Below are 14,066 nucleotides of genomic sequence, written 5' to 3' on the forward strand. Positions count from 1 at the left end.
CAGGGAGGGGAGGGGCTCGCACACAGACCTCTCTCTGGGCGCCTTGCCGAGGCCGGTGGTGGCTCCTCCTCGCCTTCAGACACCCGCAGCTCCAGTCCCACTCCCGCCGCCACCTGTTGCAGCTCCGTGTCGGTCTCTGACGGCACGTCGTCCGACCAGTGCTGACCTGCCGAGGGAAGCGAGCACAGACCTCCAGTGAGGCTGTGCTCCTTGCCAGGCTCCCGGCTCCTCAGAGGACAGCCGCCAGGCCATCAGCTGCAGCGTGAGGTCCAGCCAGCTCTGCATCCCGGCCAGGCGCTGCCCACTGGTCCCCCTCCTGACACTCGTCCATCAACACAGCATCCTCTGCGACGCGGAGCCCCAGGACGCCCGTGGCACCCCCTCTCTTTTGAGGGTGCGGGTCTTCCTGAGCACACGGACGGCTCCACAGGAAGGACCAGCCTTGGGGACTCGGAGCCCTCCCGGCCCTGCTGCCCCTGCCGCCAGTTCCAGGCTCCTAGCGCCCAGCCCGCCCGTTCTCACCTCCCAGCCCAGTCCCTGCCCCTCCCCCTCAACGCCACCTCCTCCTCGTACCAGCTTCCAGAGGCAGCAGCTGGATTAAAGGCCTCGTAGGAAGCCCTGAATCTGCTCGGTTTCTCCCCATGACTCAACGAGTGCAGCCCACATCCAAAGGGTGGGTGAAACGACGCGCTTTCAGATTAGTGGCAGAACAAGGAAGGAACCAGGAGCCCTAACGGCCGCTCCTCTGAGCACCTCACTTCCGTTTTAATGTGCGTTCCGTCTTCCCTGAGCTCAGACCACTGCGGCCCCCTCCCCAGGAGGAAGAGGGTGGGCACCAGGGTTGGGGGAGGCTCTGGGGTCCCCGTACCATCATCCAGCTCTGCGCCAGTGTCCCCTGTGTCCCCATTCTCCGCTGCCTCGCCTTCTACCTCTGCTGGCTCTGAGTCCACATCTTCCTCCAGGTCGTCCTCGTCAAACGGGACTGCAAGGCAGAGACGTTCAAAGGAAGGAAGAGGAGAGAGACGGACAGACAGACAGACGACAGACGCATCGGCAGGGGATTCCCAGGGCTGTCACGTGATGACCACAAGGTGAAGAGGGGAGAAGCCTGCCTGGGCGGGGGTCGGTGGGCCGGGAGGTCTCCGAGAGCAGGGTGGGGCCTCCTGAGCACAGATCAGGCAGGCACCCAGCTGCAAACGTGGCAGCCGGGCCCGGCACCGACCGCTTTGTGTGCAGGAGTCGCTTGAGCCTCGAGGGGGCTGCTAACCCTGCCGCTCAGGGAGGACTCGGAGCCCAGGCAGCTGGGGGGTCTGTTCGCAGCCACACCGCTCAGCCTGGCAGCAGGGCCGTGTGCAGGGGGGTGACCAACCGGCAGGGCTGCAGCCCCGCTTGGAAGAATTTAGACACGTACTTTTTTTAAGCATAAGAGAGAGGGACAAGGGGATGTGGAAAGTTCGTTTTTTGGACTCAAGACCAGCCCTTCAGCGCTGCAAAATGTGGCAAAGCTTCATTTCTCCTGAGCAAGGAGCCTAACATACACATTCACACACACACACACACAAACACACACACTCACACCTGTTCCCAACCCTGCACAAGAAGAACTCAGACTACAGTTCAGGTTACAAGAAGGCAGCAGGAAGCAGCCACAGAGGCATCGCGCTGCCTGGACCAGGAGTCCCTCCTCCCGGGGCGCCCTGGGGGCTCTTCTCGGGTCTCCTTTTAGGAAAGGGGCTGGCCTTTGACCCGCACATACTTGGCCTGAGGGTCAAGCCCAGCAGGCTGGGCAGCAGAGGAGCCCGCTGAAACGCAAGGCCAGGCCAAAGGACCACGAGACCCTCGACGGCCAGCAGCCCGGCCTCATGAAGCTGTGTCCCCGGCGCCCGGGGCCGTGCAGTAACCAGCAGTGACCGTGAGCGGCCACAGGGTCAGAGCACAAGGAAACTGGGGACAAGACAGCCGTGATGGCCTGGAGGTGGGCACCTCTAGGTGCTAGGACTGTATTTCTTGACCCAGGTGGCAGGTGGGTGAGCCTTGGTGTTTTTAAGTAATTCCTTAAGCTGTTACTTATCCTCACCACCCCTTCGGTGCACTCGGCTTATTAAGACGAGGTGATGGTGCACAGCCGCCCTGGAGAGTGCTATGAAATCGGTCTGGGACGGACGAGGCAGGGCCGGGACGCCCTCCTCTGATGACGGCATTTGCCGGGAGAAGCCCTGCGGCGAGCACTCAGTTACTTCCACAGACTGAGACCTCTGTGCGCCAGCATTGCTGCTCCCTCATCACACGCCAGGGGAGGGGGCTTCTGAGGCAAACAAGCCTCTCCGCCCCGTGCTTCGTGGGGGACAGCGAGCTGGCCGCCGATGGGGCAGAACCCGGGCCCACCCCACGGCGGGTGCCCGCCAGGCCCACACGCGTGCTAGACTCAGTCTGCGAGCGGCCGGACATCGAGAGGCAATTTTACACGTTTGTGTTGGCAAGTCTGTTGGAAGCAAGCGTGGCATGGGCTCGCCAGCCTGGCGTGGTTCCGGACACAGGACACTAGAGCCGCCCAAGCCCAGACCTGGCCCTGCGGCCCCCAGCGGTTCTCCTACTCAGAGAAACATCTGTGCAGACTCAGGGTTAGGAGTCTACGGTCCTCAGCGGCGCCCTGAAAGGAACGACTGTCACACGTATCAAAATACACGACAAGCATCAATGCAGCAGCAGCAACGCTGAAAGAGACACAGCTTGAGGGAGGGAACTGGGGGTTAATCCAAGTTAGGACGGAGCGGGTGCTAGAAGCAGCCACACACAAGGAAGCAGGCGGCGCCGACACGCTCAGCTCTGATCTATTCGGCGGCCGCTGGGACGTCCCGATACCTCAGCCTCGTCCAACCGTCCTGGGGACAAAACTAACTAGGAGAGGGTGACCGCAGCCCTCTCTAGAGCTCAGCGTGAAGGTGCCTCCTGACCTGTGAGCCGAGGAGGACAACGGGCGGCTGGCAGGCGGCTGGTGGGGCAACCATCCTGCCCGCCCGGAAGGGGCACCCGGCCCTTCTGCATTTCACAACCGGTGGGGGCCAAGGCTGTCCCACGTCCTGCCCGGACGCCAGGGCCCCTCGCTGAGAAACGCCCACCCCCGCCGAAAAGTGCACTGAGGACAAGCAAGGTCTCTCGGCTCCCTCGTGGCCTGAGAGCTTGCAGAGAGCCCTGCACCTCGGCCTGCAGACCCAGCCTGGCCCCCACCCCAGTACTGACTGCCTCAGCCGTGGCACCCCGGGAGGTCTGCTGACCGTTACGAGAATCCTCCAGCCCACATCCCACCACGGTCCAGCCTCATTTCTGCGGACTCTGAGCCCCAGTGCCGCACACAGTCCTTCAGCTTCGGCTTCCCCCGATCTCTACTAACAAAACACGCCCACCCCCGCCCGACTGCACTACTGCTCTGCGTGGCGCGTGTCTGTCCATGCAAGGGCGGCGGCCTGAGCGAGGCATGCACGTGCCCCCGCCCTCCGCCGCGCATGCACTAGCGGCAGCACCGGAAGTCCAGGGTTAAGGGACCAGCAGAGCTGCCAAGAGAGTGGTTATGGTGAGCGGGCAGAGAACGAACATCACCCGACAACCTCCGGAGACCGACTCCAGCCAGGCCTGCACTGCTGCACGGCGAACGGAGGGAAGGTCGGGCCCTGAATTTGAAACAGACGATAAATACAAAGTTACACAGGAGTAAGCTTTCCCGGCGAGGAGAGCGGAGGTCCTCCTGGAGTCCACACGGAAGAGAGACGGACGACGTTACAGCCCGAGGCCCATCCGGCACCGACCAGGGACAAGCGGGGCGTCAGGACAGGGAGAGGAGAGAGAGCACAGGGGGTCAAGGCAGCGTCCCCAGTCAGCAGGCTCTCTCTCGGCTCCTGCAGAGCTGCTGGGTGTTTACGCGGCTGCAAACGTGGTTAAAGAGGTGGGCCTTGCCTGCGGCGAAGGTGGCTACCTCCCATGAAGTCCGGGCCACCCGCTCTGTGCCCTCGGCACCCTGCAGGCTGTGTCCCCAACAGGCACTGAGTGCAAACGTGGAGACAGGTGAGCAAGAGACAGAGGGCGAAGCACCAAGGCGGGCACGCCGAGGTCGGGCACGGGAAGGACGCCCCCAATGGTCTCCAGGTTTTCCTTTCCTTCCTTAAAAGAAGCCAGAACAAGGTTCATCATCATCCTGCCGTGGGATGCAGAGCACCTCCCCTAAAACCTAGAGCTGGTAACCTCCTTGATATAAATTTCTTCTTAAAACTTAATTTCAGTCCAAGGTATGGTCCCTTGACCCCATCCTGTCCGCGCACACTCAGACCGAGACACAGCGCATGAGGAAAAGCACAGGACATTCCTCCAAGTGGAGAAGGAAGAAGCCTGCCTAGTGACATGGGCAAAGTCAGCAAATTCTTGGTTTTCCCAACGTCAAGTTCACTGTTTCGCGTCAGCGGACAACAGCCCACCTCTTACCCACCGAGACTTCACATATCCTCTGACGAGAGCCCAGGGAGCAGACATGCTCTGCTGGCTCTTACGTGTGAGGAGCCCGGGGGCCCCACCCTACAGAAGAGTCCCCAGCAGCCCGAGGGGAAGCGGGACAGAGGTGCCAGGCACCCTGCGCCCGGAAGAGTTACCTCTGGAAGGAGGGGACTCAGAGGCCGGTGACACTCGCTCCTCCTGGTTCTCACAAATGTGCGTCCAGTGCACGTCAGCCTGGATCTCCAAGGGATCGGCTGGATTTACGAGCTGCTGCAGCCTTGGGCTCCCAGCTAGTGTACCAGGTTCGAGGGGCAGAGGAGATGAGGAAGGGAGAGATGACGGGAAGGAAGGAAGGAGAAAGTAAACAGTCCAGGGAAGGAAGGATCAAACACCACAGGAGAGGAAACAGAAGGAAAAGTTACCATATTTGCCAGGATCAGTTTGAATCAGAAAGAGGCAAGAATTGAGAATAAGCACACGCACACACACGTGCACACGCACACACGCCCGACTTCTACTCGTTCAACTTGATTCAGTCCCTTCAAGCCTCATGCAGCTGTCGATGTGGATGAAGAGTCCTACACTTTCCTCCGATGCAGAAAGTACCTTCCTTTCTGAAGCTCTTTTCATCTTAACTGCGTCTGAGGGACCCAAGTGTCCAGTTAGGAGAAAAGAGCAGATCACAACTGGCCTCTGCAGGGCCAGCCTCCCAAGGTCCCAAGTACGTGGCTCTGTTGGCCACAGAGCCCGTGCCTATGGCCACCTGCCACGTGGACACAGAGGTGGGGTGGGACAGGGCAGTTCTGCCACAAACCAGCCGGCTCACGCGGGGCAGACAATGACGCTGTCGGGATTCTAGTTTTTATCTTATGCAGCTAAAGAGAAAAACATCCCCTTCTACAATGGGCCTCATGCAGCATGCTGGGCTGAGGCGGGGGTGGGGTCAGAGAAGGCTACGGTGGGGGGGAAGCGGAGTCTGTCCTGCAGACCCCAGAGCGCTGGGAATTCACGGGAACAAGAAGTCAATCCCCCTTTGCCCTTTCTGAGGTCAAAGCCCTCTTCCCGAACACTCTACTGGTGCCCCGCTGATCCCCCCTGGACATAAGACTCCGCTTCTTAGCCAGGTGAGAACTCACCAGGGGCCCCGCCTTCAGGCTGTTCTTGCTCTCGGGGCCCAAGGAATCTGCATGCACCCCTGCCCCGAGGGCTCCCATAATCAGTGCTTGGACCATGCCATACAGTTGGGTTAAAATAAGGGACAGCCAGCAACTTGGGGGAGGGGACCCTACAGGAGGGAGGTTGGCTTTTCGGGCAGCAAGAGCAGGTACCACCTGATCAGAAGGACTCTCTACTGGGCAACCTGGCTTTGGCCTTGGCTTTGGCTTCATCACGAAAACGACAACCTCCTAATCTCCAAGCAACAGGGAACGTGACGTGGGCAGAACTCACTGCTAAGGCCACCGAACGTGGATGGGGGCTGTGCTGGGCGTGGGGTCGCAGCCCTTGCGCTCTCTTGGGAGCCGCTGGCCTCTAAGGGCTTCCTCTTGGCGGTGCTGGACGGGGCTGAGTCACAGCAGCCACCAGAGAGCCCAACTGTCTTCGGACCAAGACATTAAGTCAAGGAGGAAACGCAGGCCCCTTCTCCACCTTCCAGGCAAGCAGGGGAAGACAGCGAGCCTTCTCCCCGGGGCGTGCCTGCGTGCCGCCAGTGCATGCAGCCTTGGGGACTCATCGCCCAGGCACAGGGGAGGGGTTCCGGGCGCCTGTGCTGGCCCCGCCACTTCTGAGAGCTGACTGTGACGTGAGGTGCTCGGCTCACATCAGAGGAGGAGCTGAGTCGTAACCAGATGAGGGACTGGCAGCAAACGGTCAAGGGGCGCAGGGCGCCCAGGGGTGGATGCCTCGCCCGCCCTGCAGCTCTAGGAAACCCCGTCTCTCCACGGGGGACCTGCTCTTGGGGGCGGCTGGACGGCTGCCAGGGGCCGGGGCGGAGGTGGGCAGAGGCACCTTCACGTGTACCCATGTCCTCTTCCTCTGGCAGGTGCCTCAGCGGCTGGCCTTGCAGGAGTTCTCTGCCCCGGGGCCAGTGCTCTCCTGCCACACCCACAGCGAAGCACCGCGTGGGGCAGGTGGGGAGGAGGGGCAGAGAGGAGAGTCATATCTAGGCTCCTCCACTCCAAGCCCGTTCCCGCAGGCTGGAGCCGGGCGCTCCTTCCACGTCCAGGAGGTCAGGTCTCGGGAGGGAAGCAGGGCCAAGCCCTCCCGGAAAGGGGGCACGCCCCGACCCCTGGCTGTGTCTGGAGCTACAAGCCAAGTGGCCTTCCCTGGGGCAGGCTGTGCACGCGATCCCCACTGACTCACGCCGGGGCACTCGGCTCTGCAGACACAGCCGGTGGAGGAAGCAGCCCCGGACGCCATCCCCCCGCTCCTCACACGAGGGCGGTGTGCAGGCCCCACGTGCTGCCTTGGGGTCCCACCCCAACCTCCGGGTGGGAAGGAGGCCTACAGCAGGACCGGGGCCATGGGGGCTCCAGGAGCCCGAGGAAGGAAGGCCCCACCTCTGCCACCCGAGCTCGTCAGGGCCGCCAGCTCGGGGCTCCACTGCCAGCTGAGGACCATGGGTCACGCGCACCCTGCCCGGTCAGCGCCCGGCCCTCGCTGAGCTGGAGCGAGCGAGCCCGGGTTGGGACTGGCCGCCGAGCACAGGGAACTCCAGGAGGAACAGAGAGACAAGCTTGCGAGGCGCAGAGCCCTCCAGGGCCAGCCCCACGGGCCAGGCTCCTTGGCTAACGGCTCACGTCCTCCTCGTCCTGTCCACACCCCACAGGGAGAGCACGGCCTGAGCAGACACGAGTTCCCGCGGACTCAGGTCTCTGCCTGCCTGGCCCTGCTCACCACTCCAGGCCCGGTGCAGCCGGAACAGGGAGAACGACCCTCCGACAAAGGCCAGAGAAGGAGCCCAGGAAGCTCTTCCTCACCACTCGGGATCACACAGGCGGACGGGACAGGACCCAACACCTCGAGTGCGAGACAAGAGGCATCTCAGAGCCAGCCCGACCGACCTTCCAGGAAACAGGTCCCAGCACGTCACCACACACCACAGGTGACCCCTCCTGGGGGGCCCTCCCTCCTCAATGCTCGGCAGCCTCTGACGTCCAGGACCAGGAACCAGGGAACCCCCAGAAAGCTAAGTTCCCTTCGTTCCTTTAGCTGGAACAGGACAGGACGAGTGGCCTGACCTGGAGGAGGCCCTTGTCCGCCTCTGCGTCCAGCTGTACCCGGACAGCCCTTCGTGGGTCCCCTGGGGCCAGCGGAGGCATGTCGCGTGACCCCGGCCACAGAAGCCTCCCACACCCAGGCCGGGGCGGGAGGAGAGGCTTTACTCTGACCTTCACTAGACTCGTCCTCCTCGTCCTCCTCGTCCTCCTCCTCCTCCGTGTCCTCCGCGTCCTCTGCGTCCTCCTCCCCAGCCACGAAGCTCCTGGAGGCCTCGAGCTCCTCTTCGCTCTTTCCTTTCAGAAGAGCGTGGATCCTCACGGCCTCCTTCCAGGGAACGCCACCCAGGTCCGAGGGGGGCAGCGGGGGCTCCTCCTCCTCCATCTCGGACTCAGAACTGCTGCAGAAATGACCACAGAACCCAGTGAGGGGACCCCAGAACGGAGAAGGGGGCGGCTCAAAGCCAGGGGCACAGGCAAAGGCCCCCGGCAAGGCACCCACCGGGCGGGAAGGGAGGGAGGACACCTTGGGACCAGCGCACGGAGGGTGAATGGAGGGCAAGATGGGCCACACGGGCCGGGGCAGCCCCGCCGAGCACAGGCTCGAAGCTCGTGACCCTGGGGACCGAGGGTGAAGAGCACCTCCGTTCCCGTGGACGCACTGTCTTGTTGGAGGATCTCAGGTGGGAAGATGGGCCGCCGGCAGGAAGCGGGCTGGCGGAGGTGCTGCTCGCAGGAAAGGGAGCCCCGGGTCCCGCTCCCAAACACCACAGCGCAGTGTGCAGCGCTGCGGGTGAGGGCGCCTGGACAAGCCCCCACCCTGCGGAGAGGCGCTCGCTGCGCGAGGGCCCCGGCGCCTGCTCCCCGGGCTAAGAGCGTCCGCCTTGCTCAGAGAGCCCAGCCCGGCTGCCCGTGTCTGGGAGGGAGACCCTAAGCCCCGGGGTGCCCTGCCTGATGGGGAGGCCTGACTCCCTGGGGCCTCCGGTCAGGACGGAGAGTCTAAGAATATGGTTTGGGGTGAAGGCCTTGAGTCACCAGCATCAGCTGACCCGGAGACCGGGGTCAACCACATTCCACGGGGAACGTGGACCCCAAGGTTCTGTGGGTGTCGTCACACATTAACACCAGGAGAGTGGCTCTGCCTGAGCCCGCGGGGACGGGAGCCGCCCTTCTCAGACTGGCCTCCGCGCCCCTCCCCGTAACAGAGAAGGGCCATGAGCACAGCCCCGCCAGTGGGTTCTGTCCTGTAGCCTTTCTAGAAAATTACTGCACCCGAGGGTGGCGCTGGGGACTCCATCGCTTTCATCAAGTCAGAAGTGAGGGTGGCCTCCCGGGCTGCGTCCCTCGACCTCTCACTGGGCTGCAGGGCTCTGCCACGACAGCTGTGTGACCATGAGCTGGCTGGTCATGTTCTCCAAGCCTGTGTCCACGCCGGGAAGGGGGTGTGAAAACCTGCTTGCCGCGGGCGCCCCTAGTGGAGCGAGATTTTATTGACCGCATCACGCTTGTGCCACACTCGGGTCCTCCAGCCATCCACTCGCTTGTTCACGCACTCACACACTCGTGCATTCATGCGTTCAGCAGACGGTTCTGAGCACCTACTGAAGCTCAGCCGCTGAACTCAGAAAGAGCGAGCAGCTCCTCGCTGTCCGCAGCTCAGTCTGGCGACTCCTACTTCGTTCATTCATTCAACTAAAACTTACTGAGTGTCTCTGCTCACAGCGCCCTTCCTAGACGTCACAAAGCTGCCACAGAAAAGACCTTCAGTGTCAGGGGAGATAAGATGCAAACACCAGGACTAGACAAGGTGGGCGGTAAATGCAGGGCGGTGGGGGTCTGTACGAGGCAGTTTCAAGTGGGAAGACATAAGAATGTGGACCACAGAAAGCTTGTCCTCTGGAGTCTGATTAGCCCTCAGTGTTTACTTCGCCATGATTTTTGCCTTATCGTTGTGATTTCATTTCTTTACTCTCATTAACTAACGACAACGTGTGAGCCCGTGTGTGTCATTTAACATCTTTCAAACGTGAAATCAGGGTAAGAATGCCTCCTGTGCTCAGCTCTAACCTCAGGTCGATTTGCAACACTGCAGGTGGACAGGGAGGCCAGCCTGCCCTCCTTCATGCCAGGCACACTGGGGCCCCAGCTGTCGGCGGGCAGCTCTCTGGGGGGTGGGCTCAGGGCAGCCCCTCCCCGTGCCGTGTCATGAGGGCAGCTAGCGTGATGAGGTCCCACTTGAAGCTGTGACAGCTCAAGGACCACAGAGAATAGCAAGAGAGGCACAGAGCATAAAAACAGGGCGGAAGTCAACCATGCTTCTGGAGCGCCACGCGCTTCTGGAGATGGGACACAGGCAAGCCGCCCTGCCTGCCGTTGTGAAGGACAGAGACAGACGGACAGGTATTGCCAGCTGTTCCTCCCCGGGCGTCACTGTGCACGGCCCTCAGAGTAGCCCTCTGGGTCTGGCTAGGCTCCTCACGTCATGTAAGAGTCGTACTGTAAAGTCACTACTCAAGGCTCATCTTATAATATATTCTCTGGCTGCTCCCAGTGCCTGAATCTCTGGGTCTGGCCTTTGAGGGGCAGGAGGAAGGATCTGTGTGAGGCACATTCCCCGCCTGGACCACAGCCTGGAACACTTCCAGGGGGCCGAATCCCCACAGCAGAACAAAACACAAGACAACCGACTTCCCTGTCCTTTAGGGAGGAGAGGGGGACCTCAGGACACGGCCTCCCAGGAGACACGAGAGCCAGAAAATGTAGTCGTCAAGACTAGCTTTCCACGACAGCAGGGATCTGTTTCCACCTTTGTAACGACATCCTGCCCCGTGTGGCTATTTGATCCAGGCAGCCTCCCAGACCACACCCTCTCTTATCGCTTGCCTGGCACTGCCGAGACGGGCAAAAGCAGACAAGGGACGCGGCCAGGCAGGCCAGGCAGGCTGCACCCGAGCTCACAGGGTGGGAGGTGGTGCCTGTGAAGGCCCTCAGCAAAGCCCACCGGCGGAGGTGATGCGTCCCGCTGGAACCTCCCCGCTGGGCGTGTCCGAATCACTGCTCTCACAGCGCCTTCCTCTCACCGAGCCCACGGTGGGCTGGCAGGAGGACGCAGTCCACGGACCAGCTTCTCAAGGGACAAGGTCTGCTCCAGACTTAAAAGAGCCAGCAGAGGAGCAGACCCAGGGAAGAGGACGTGCCCGGAGCACGAGGCACTTCACGTGGATCGGCTCAGCTGATCACACAGCAGCTCAAGGGCACGGCCACTGTTACCATCCCCGCTCCCACAAATGAGGGAGCCGGGCTTCCAGAGGTGGGATGGTCTGGGTGAGACGTCAGGAACCCCCAGCGTCCGCCCACATCAGCTCACCCCGTCAAACCCAGGAGGAAGGTCACGACCCGGCTCCTGGCTGCCGCCGTCGACCTGGGAATTCGGGCAGCCGCCGCGGATGGACACCACCTGAAGCTGCTGGTGGCTTCACTTTTAAATTAACCCGTTGGTAATCAGAGCGTCTCCGAGCAATGCCCCGTCCTGCGCGGCCGCCCCGGGGTCCCGCCCACGCTGCCAACCCTGTAAGCACTGAGCCGACCGTGGAGGAGACCTGCCGGGTCCTGCGATCTGCACGCGGTGGAGACCACTCCACGCTCAGGCCGGCACCCTGCTCAGCAGCGGCTCACTCACCACCTCTGCGGGTGGAGGGCGAGGAGGGGAGCAGTCAGGGGTGCCTCGCAGGAGGGGCTGTTGCTCACGCTGTCACCCTTTGGGCTGGCCTGTCTTCTGTGACCTTCAGGGAGTCCTCTGCAGCCCTGGCTGCCCGTCTGGGAAGCATACCAGGGCTCCGGCCCTCCCCGACGCAGGAAGGAGAAAACACACGGAAACCAGACCAGCCTTCTCCTGCCCCGGCACCCAGGCTCTCCCAGAGAAAATGGAAGTACTGTTTCCAGGGTCCCCTCTGGAAGATGCTCCTTTCCGCCCCTCCAAGGAAGGGTCATAGAGCTGATGAGGCCTCGGCCAAGATTCTCTGCTTGTGTGAAGGAAACCGCGAAGATGATGGGAATAGCCTGGGTGTCTGTCAAAACAGGTGTTCCTGGTCTCCACCCCACGCCCACTGAGTGAGACCCTGGCAGGAGCAGGGCCAGGAATTATCCTTCAACCCAGTGTCGCACGTGTTTATCATCAGGGACGTTTGAGAAATTTAGAGCAGTGGTTCTCACAGCGTGGTCTCCAGACCACAGCACCAGCCGGGAACTTCTGAGACGTGCAGATCTTGGGCTCTACCCCAGACGGACTGGGACAGAAACCCCCCAGCTGTCTGTGCTCACACGAGCCGGCGGGTGATTTTGATGCAGGCGAACCTTGGTCACCACTGCCCCAGGGCAAATTCGAGGCAAGCCCGATTTCTGGCACTTAAACCACCTGTTCAAGGAAATCCAAACAGGAATCACCACCCTGCCCCTCCTAGTGAGGGTTGCCTGGGCTGTGCTTGGATCCACAGGTAAGACAGTGATTACAGCAACTGCCCACCGGGCGCAGACACTGTGCCCACTACTTTATTTGGTTTAATCCTCAAAGCAAACCTCTGAGGCGCAGTGTCCTTTGCAGATGAGGAAAGGAGGGCAAGAGAGCGTAAGAAACTTGCCCCAAACTAGCAGAAAGTGGAGCTAGGCCTCAAGTCTGGGTTGTCTGCCTGCAAAGTCACGTCCCAATGGCGTCCCCTGCTCTGCCCGCACCGCAGGCACCCGAGGTAAGAGAAGAGTGAATCCCCGCCTGTACCGGTCAGTTCCTGGAAACTCTGTCATCTCTCATCTTCAAGTCCGATGACTCCCCAAGGAAGGACGGAGGCATCTTACGGCTTCCTTGGGGAAATAAGACAGCTCTGGTGCCACACTCTTACGAGACCATCGTTACACTTCACATAGCATCCACGCTTAGTGCTTTTTCAAATGGGAATGTGAGTACGATGGGGCATTTACTACACCACTGGGTGCTGACTGACCTATCCTTCTACCCCACCTGCTGCGAAGGCCGTGACTCAGCCTTCCTGCAAAGCCCAGGCTACATCACCTCCACTCCTGCCCCATAATCCCTCGGTTTACGGATCACAGTGCAGAAAACGTTATTCCTGCAGGACAGGGTCTGCCCACGTCACCGAGCCCAGCCCTCCACTCCGCCCCACCTCGGGAGTGCTGCGTCCTGAGGGCGCTGGTCGGGGAGGCTCCGCAAGGGGGGCTGCAGGGGGTCTGCCCGTCCTGACTCCACTCCACCTGCCTGTCCTGTTCTCTTCCAGCCCTGACTTGGGCACTGACCCCACTGACTCAGGGAGGCCTGCGGGTGGCGGGAATGCGCGGACAAGGACAGAGACGGGGGGGTGTGTGGGGCGCTTTCCCCAAAGGTGCGTGCGGCTCAGCCGGCCGGCACCACGCACTGCGAGGGGCCCTGGGATGCAGGTTTCTGCTCCTTTCCACACACGGGAGAAAGAAGCCCAGAGAGGTGAGACGGCTTCCCCGAGACTGCACAGCGACCTGGTGGCTGAGTCACCCCAGAGCCTCCATGGAACCCACCCCCAGGGGCACAGTCGCCCCCCGCAGAAGCCCCCTCCCCAACACACCTGTGAACACCAGCCCAGGGCACATTTTTTCTGTTCCTTTTCAATGAAAAGCAGTGTTAACATCTTGGTAGGCGCTCAGTAAGTCCTGAATCTGAATTAAGTCAAACAAACTGGTCCTTTCTGACTAACGAGACGGGGAGCTGGAGCACCAGGCAGCAGGGAACACGGAGAGCCCTGGACGTGGACCAGAGACCCTGGGCTTGAACCTCAGTCAACCCTCCATCCTAGTCCTGGTCAACATCGGTTTCCTTACCACGAGGGGGCGAGATGCACATCCTGTACATTTCACAGGCCCCAGAGGACGACCAGGTGAGGAGTCGGACGCTGGAGTCCGCAGCCGTCACCTACAAGCGCCTACACGTGCCCAGTTCTGTCCCAAGCACCTTCTACCCCGGGACCCTCGCACGACTCTGCAGGAGGCCCTGGTGCTGTCGCCCTTCACATGGACGAGCGGGCAGGCAGAGAGGTCACACGACCCGCCCAGTCACGGGTCACGACGCAAACCCAGGCCGTCGGGCTCGGGGCCCCGCTCCCCTGCCCGCCGCAGACGCAGCCCCACAGGCTGACCTGCTGGCCGCGTCCTCCTCTGTCCCCGTGTCCAGCACACTGCTCAGGTTGTGCTCGGCCTGCGTCTCCTCGGGCACCTCCTCCAGCCCCTCCGCCGGCCGCACCGACAGGCGGTAGTTCTCCAGCTCAATCCTCTCCGGGGTGCCCCGCAGCCTCTTGGCGATGCTGGGCTCCTCCAGGCCGTTCACGCTCGGGC

General features: G+C 61.8%; 1 protein-coding gene across 27 annotated transcripts in view; it reads right to left on the minus strand.

Annotated features, from left to right (window-relative positions):
• Nucleotides 1-14,066, minus strand: part of MICAL3 (microtubule associated monooxygenase, calponin and LIM domain containing 3) — a 175,915-nt gene that overhangs the window by 27,864 nt on the left and 133,985 nt on the right. For 13 of the 27 annotated variants that reach the window (XM_082420527.1, XM_082420526.1, XM_082420505.1 and 10 more), the window contains 7 exons: nucleotides 13,871-14,066; nucleotides 7,872-8,098; nucleotides 6,490-6,576; nucleotides 4,638-4,772; nucleotides 3,606-3,668; nucleotides 869-982; nucleotides 29-166 (listed from right to left, as the gene is read on the minus strand). In XM_082420527.1, the coding sequence (XP_082276653.1) occupies nucleotides 29-166; nucleotides 869-982; nucleotides 3,606-3,668; nucleotides 4,638-4,772; nucleotides 6,490-6,576; nucleotides 7,872-8,098; nucleotides 13,871-14,066 (960 nt within the window). The remainder of the gene's footprint in view (nucleotides 1-28; nucleotides 167-868; nucleotides 983-3,605; nucleotides 3,669-4,637; nucleotides 4,773-6,489; nucleotides 6,577-7,871; nucleotides 8,099-13,870) is intronic. The other 14 variants (XM_082420519.1, XM_082420509.1, XM_082420518.1 and 11 more) reach the window with 7 other exon arrangements.

This window comes from Balaenoptera physalus (assembly GCF_965194825.1).
Source record: "Balaenoptera physalus genome assembly, chromosome: 13".
NCBI classification, from domain to species: Eukaryota; Metazoa; Chordata; class Mammalia; order Artiodactyla; family Balaenopteridae; genus Balaenoptera; species Balaenoptera physalus.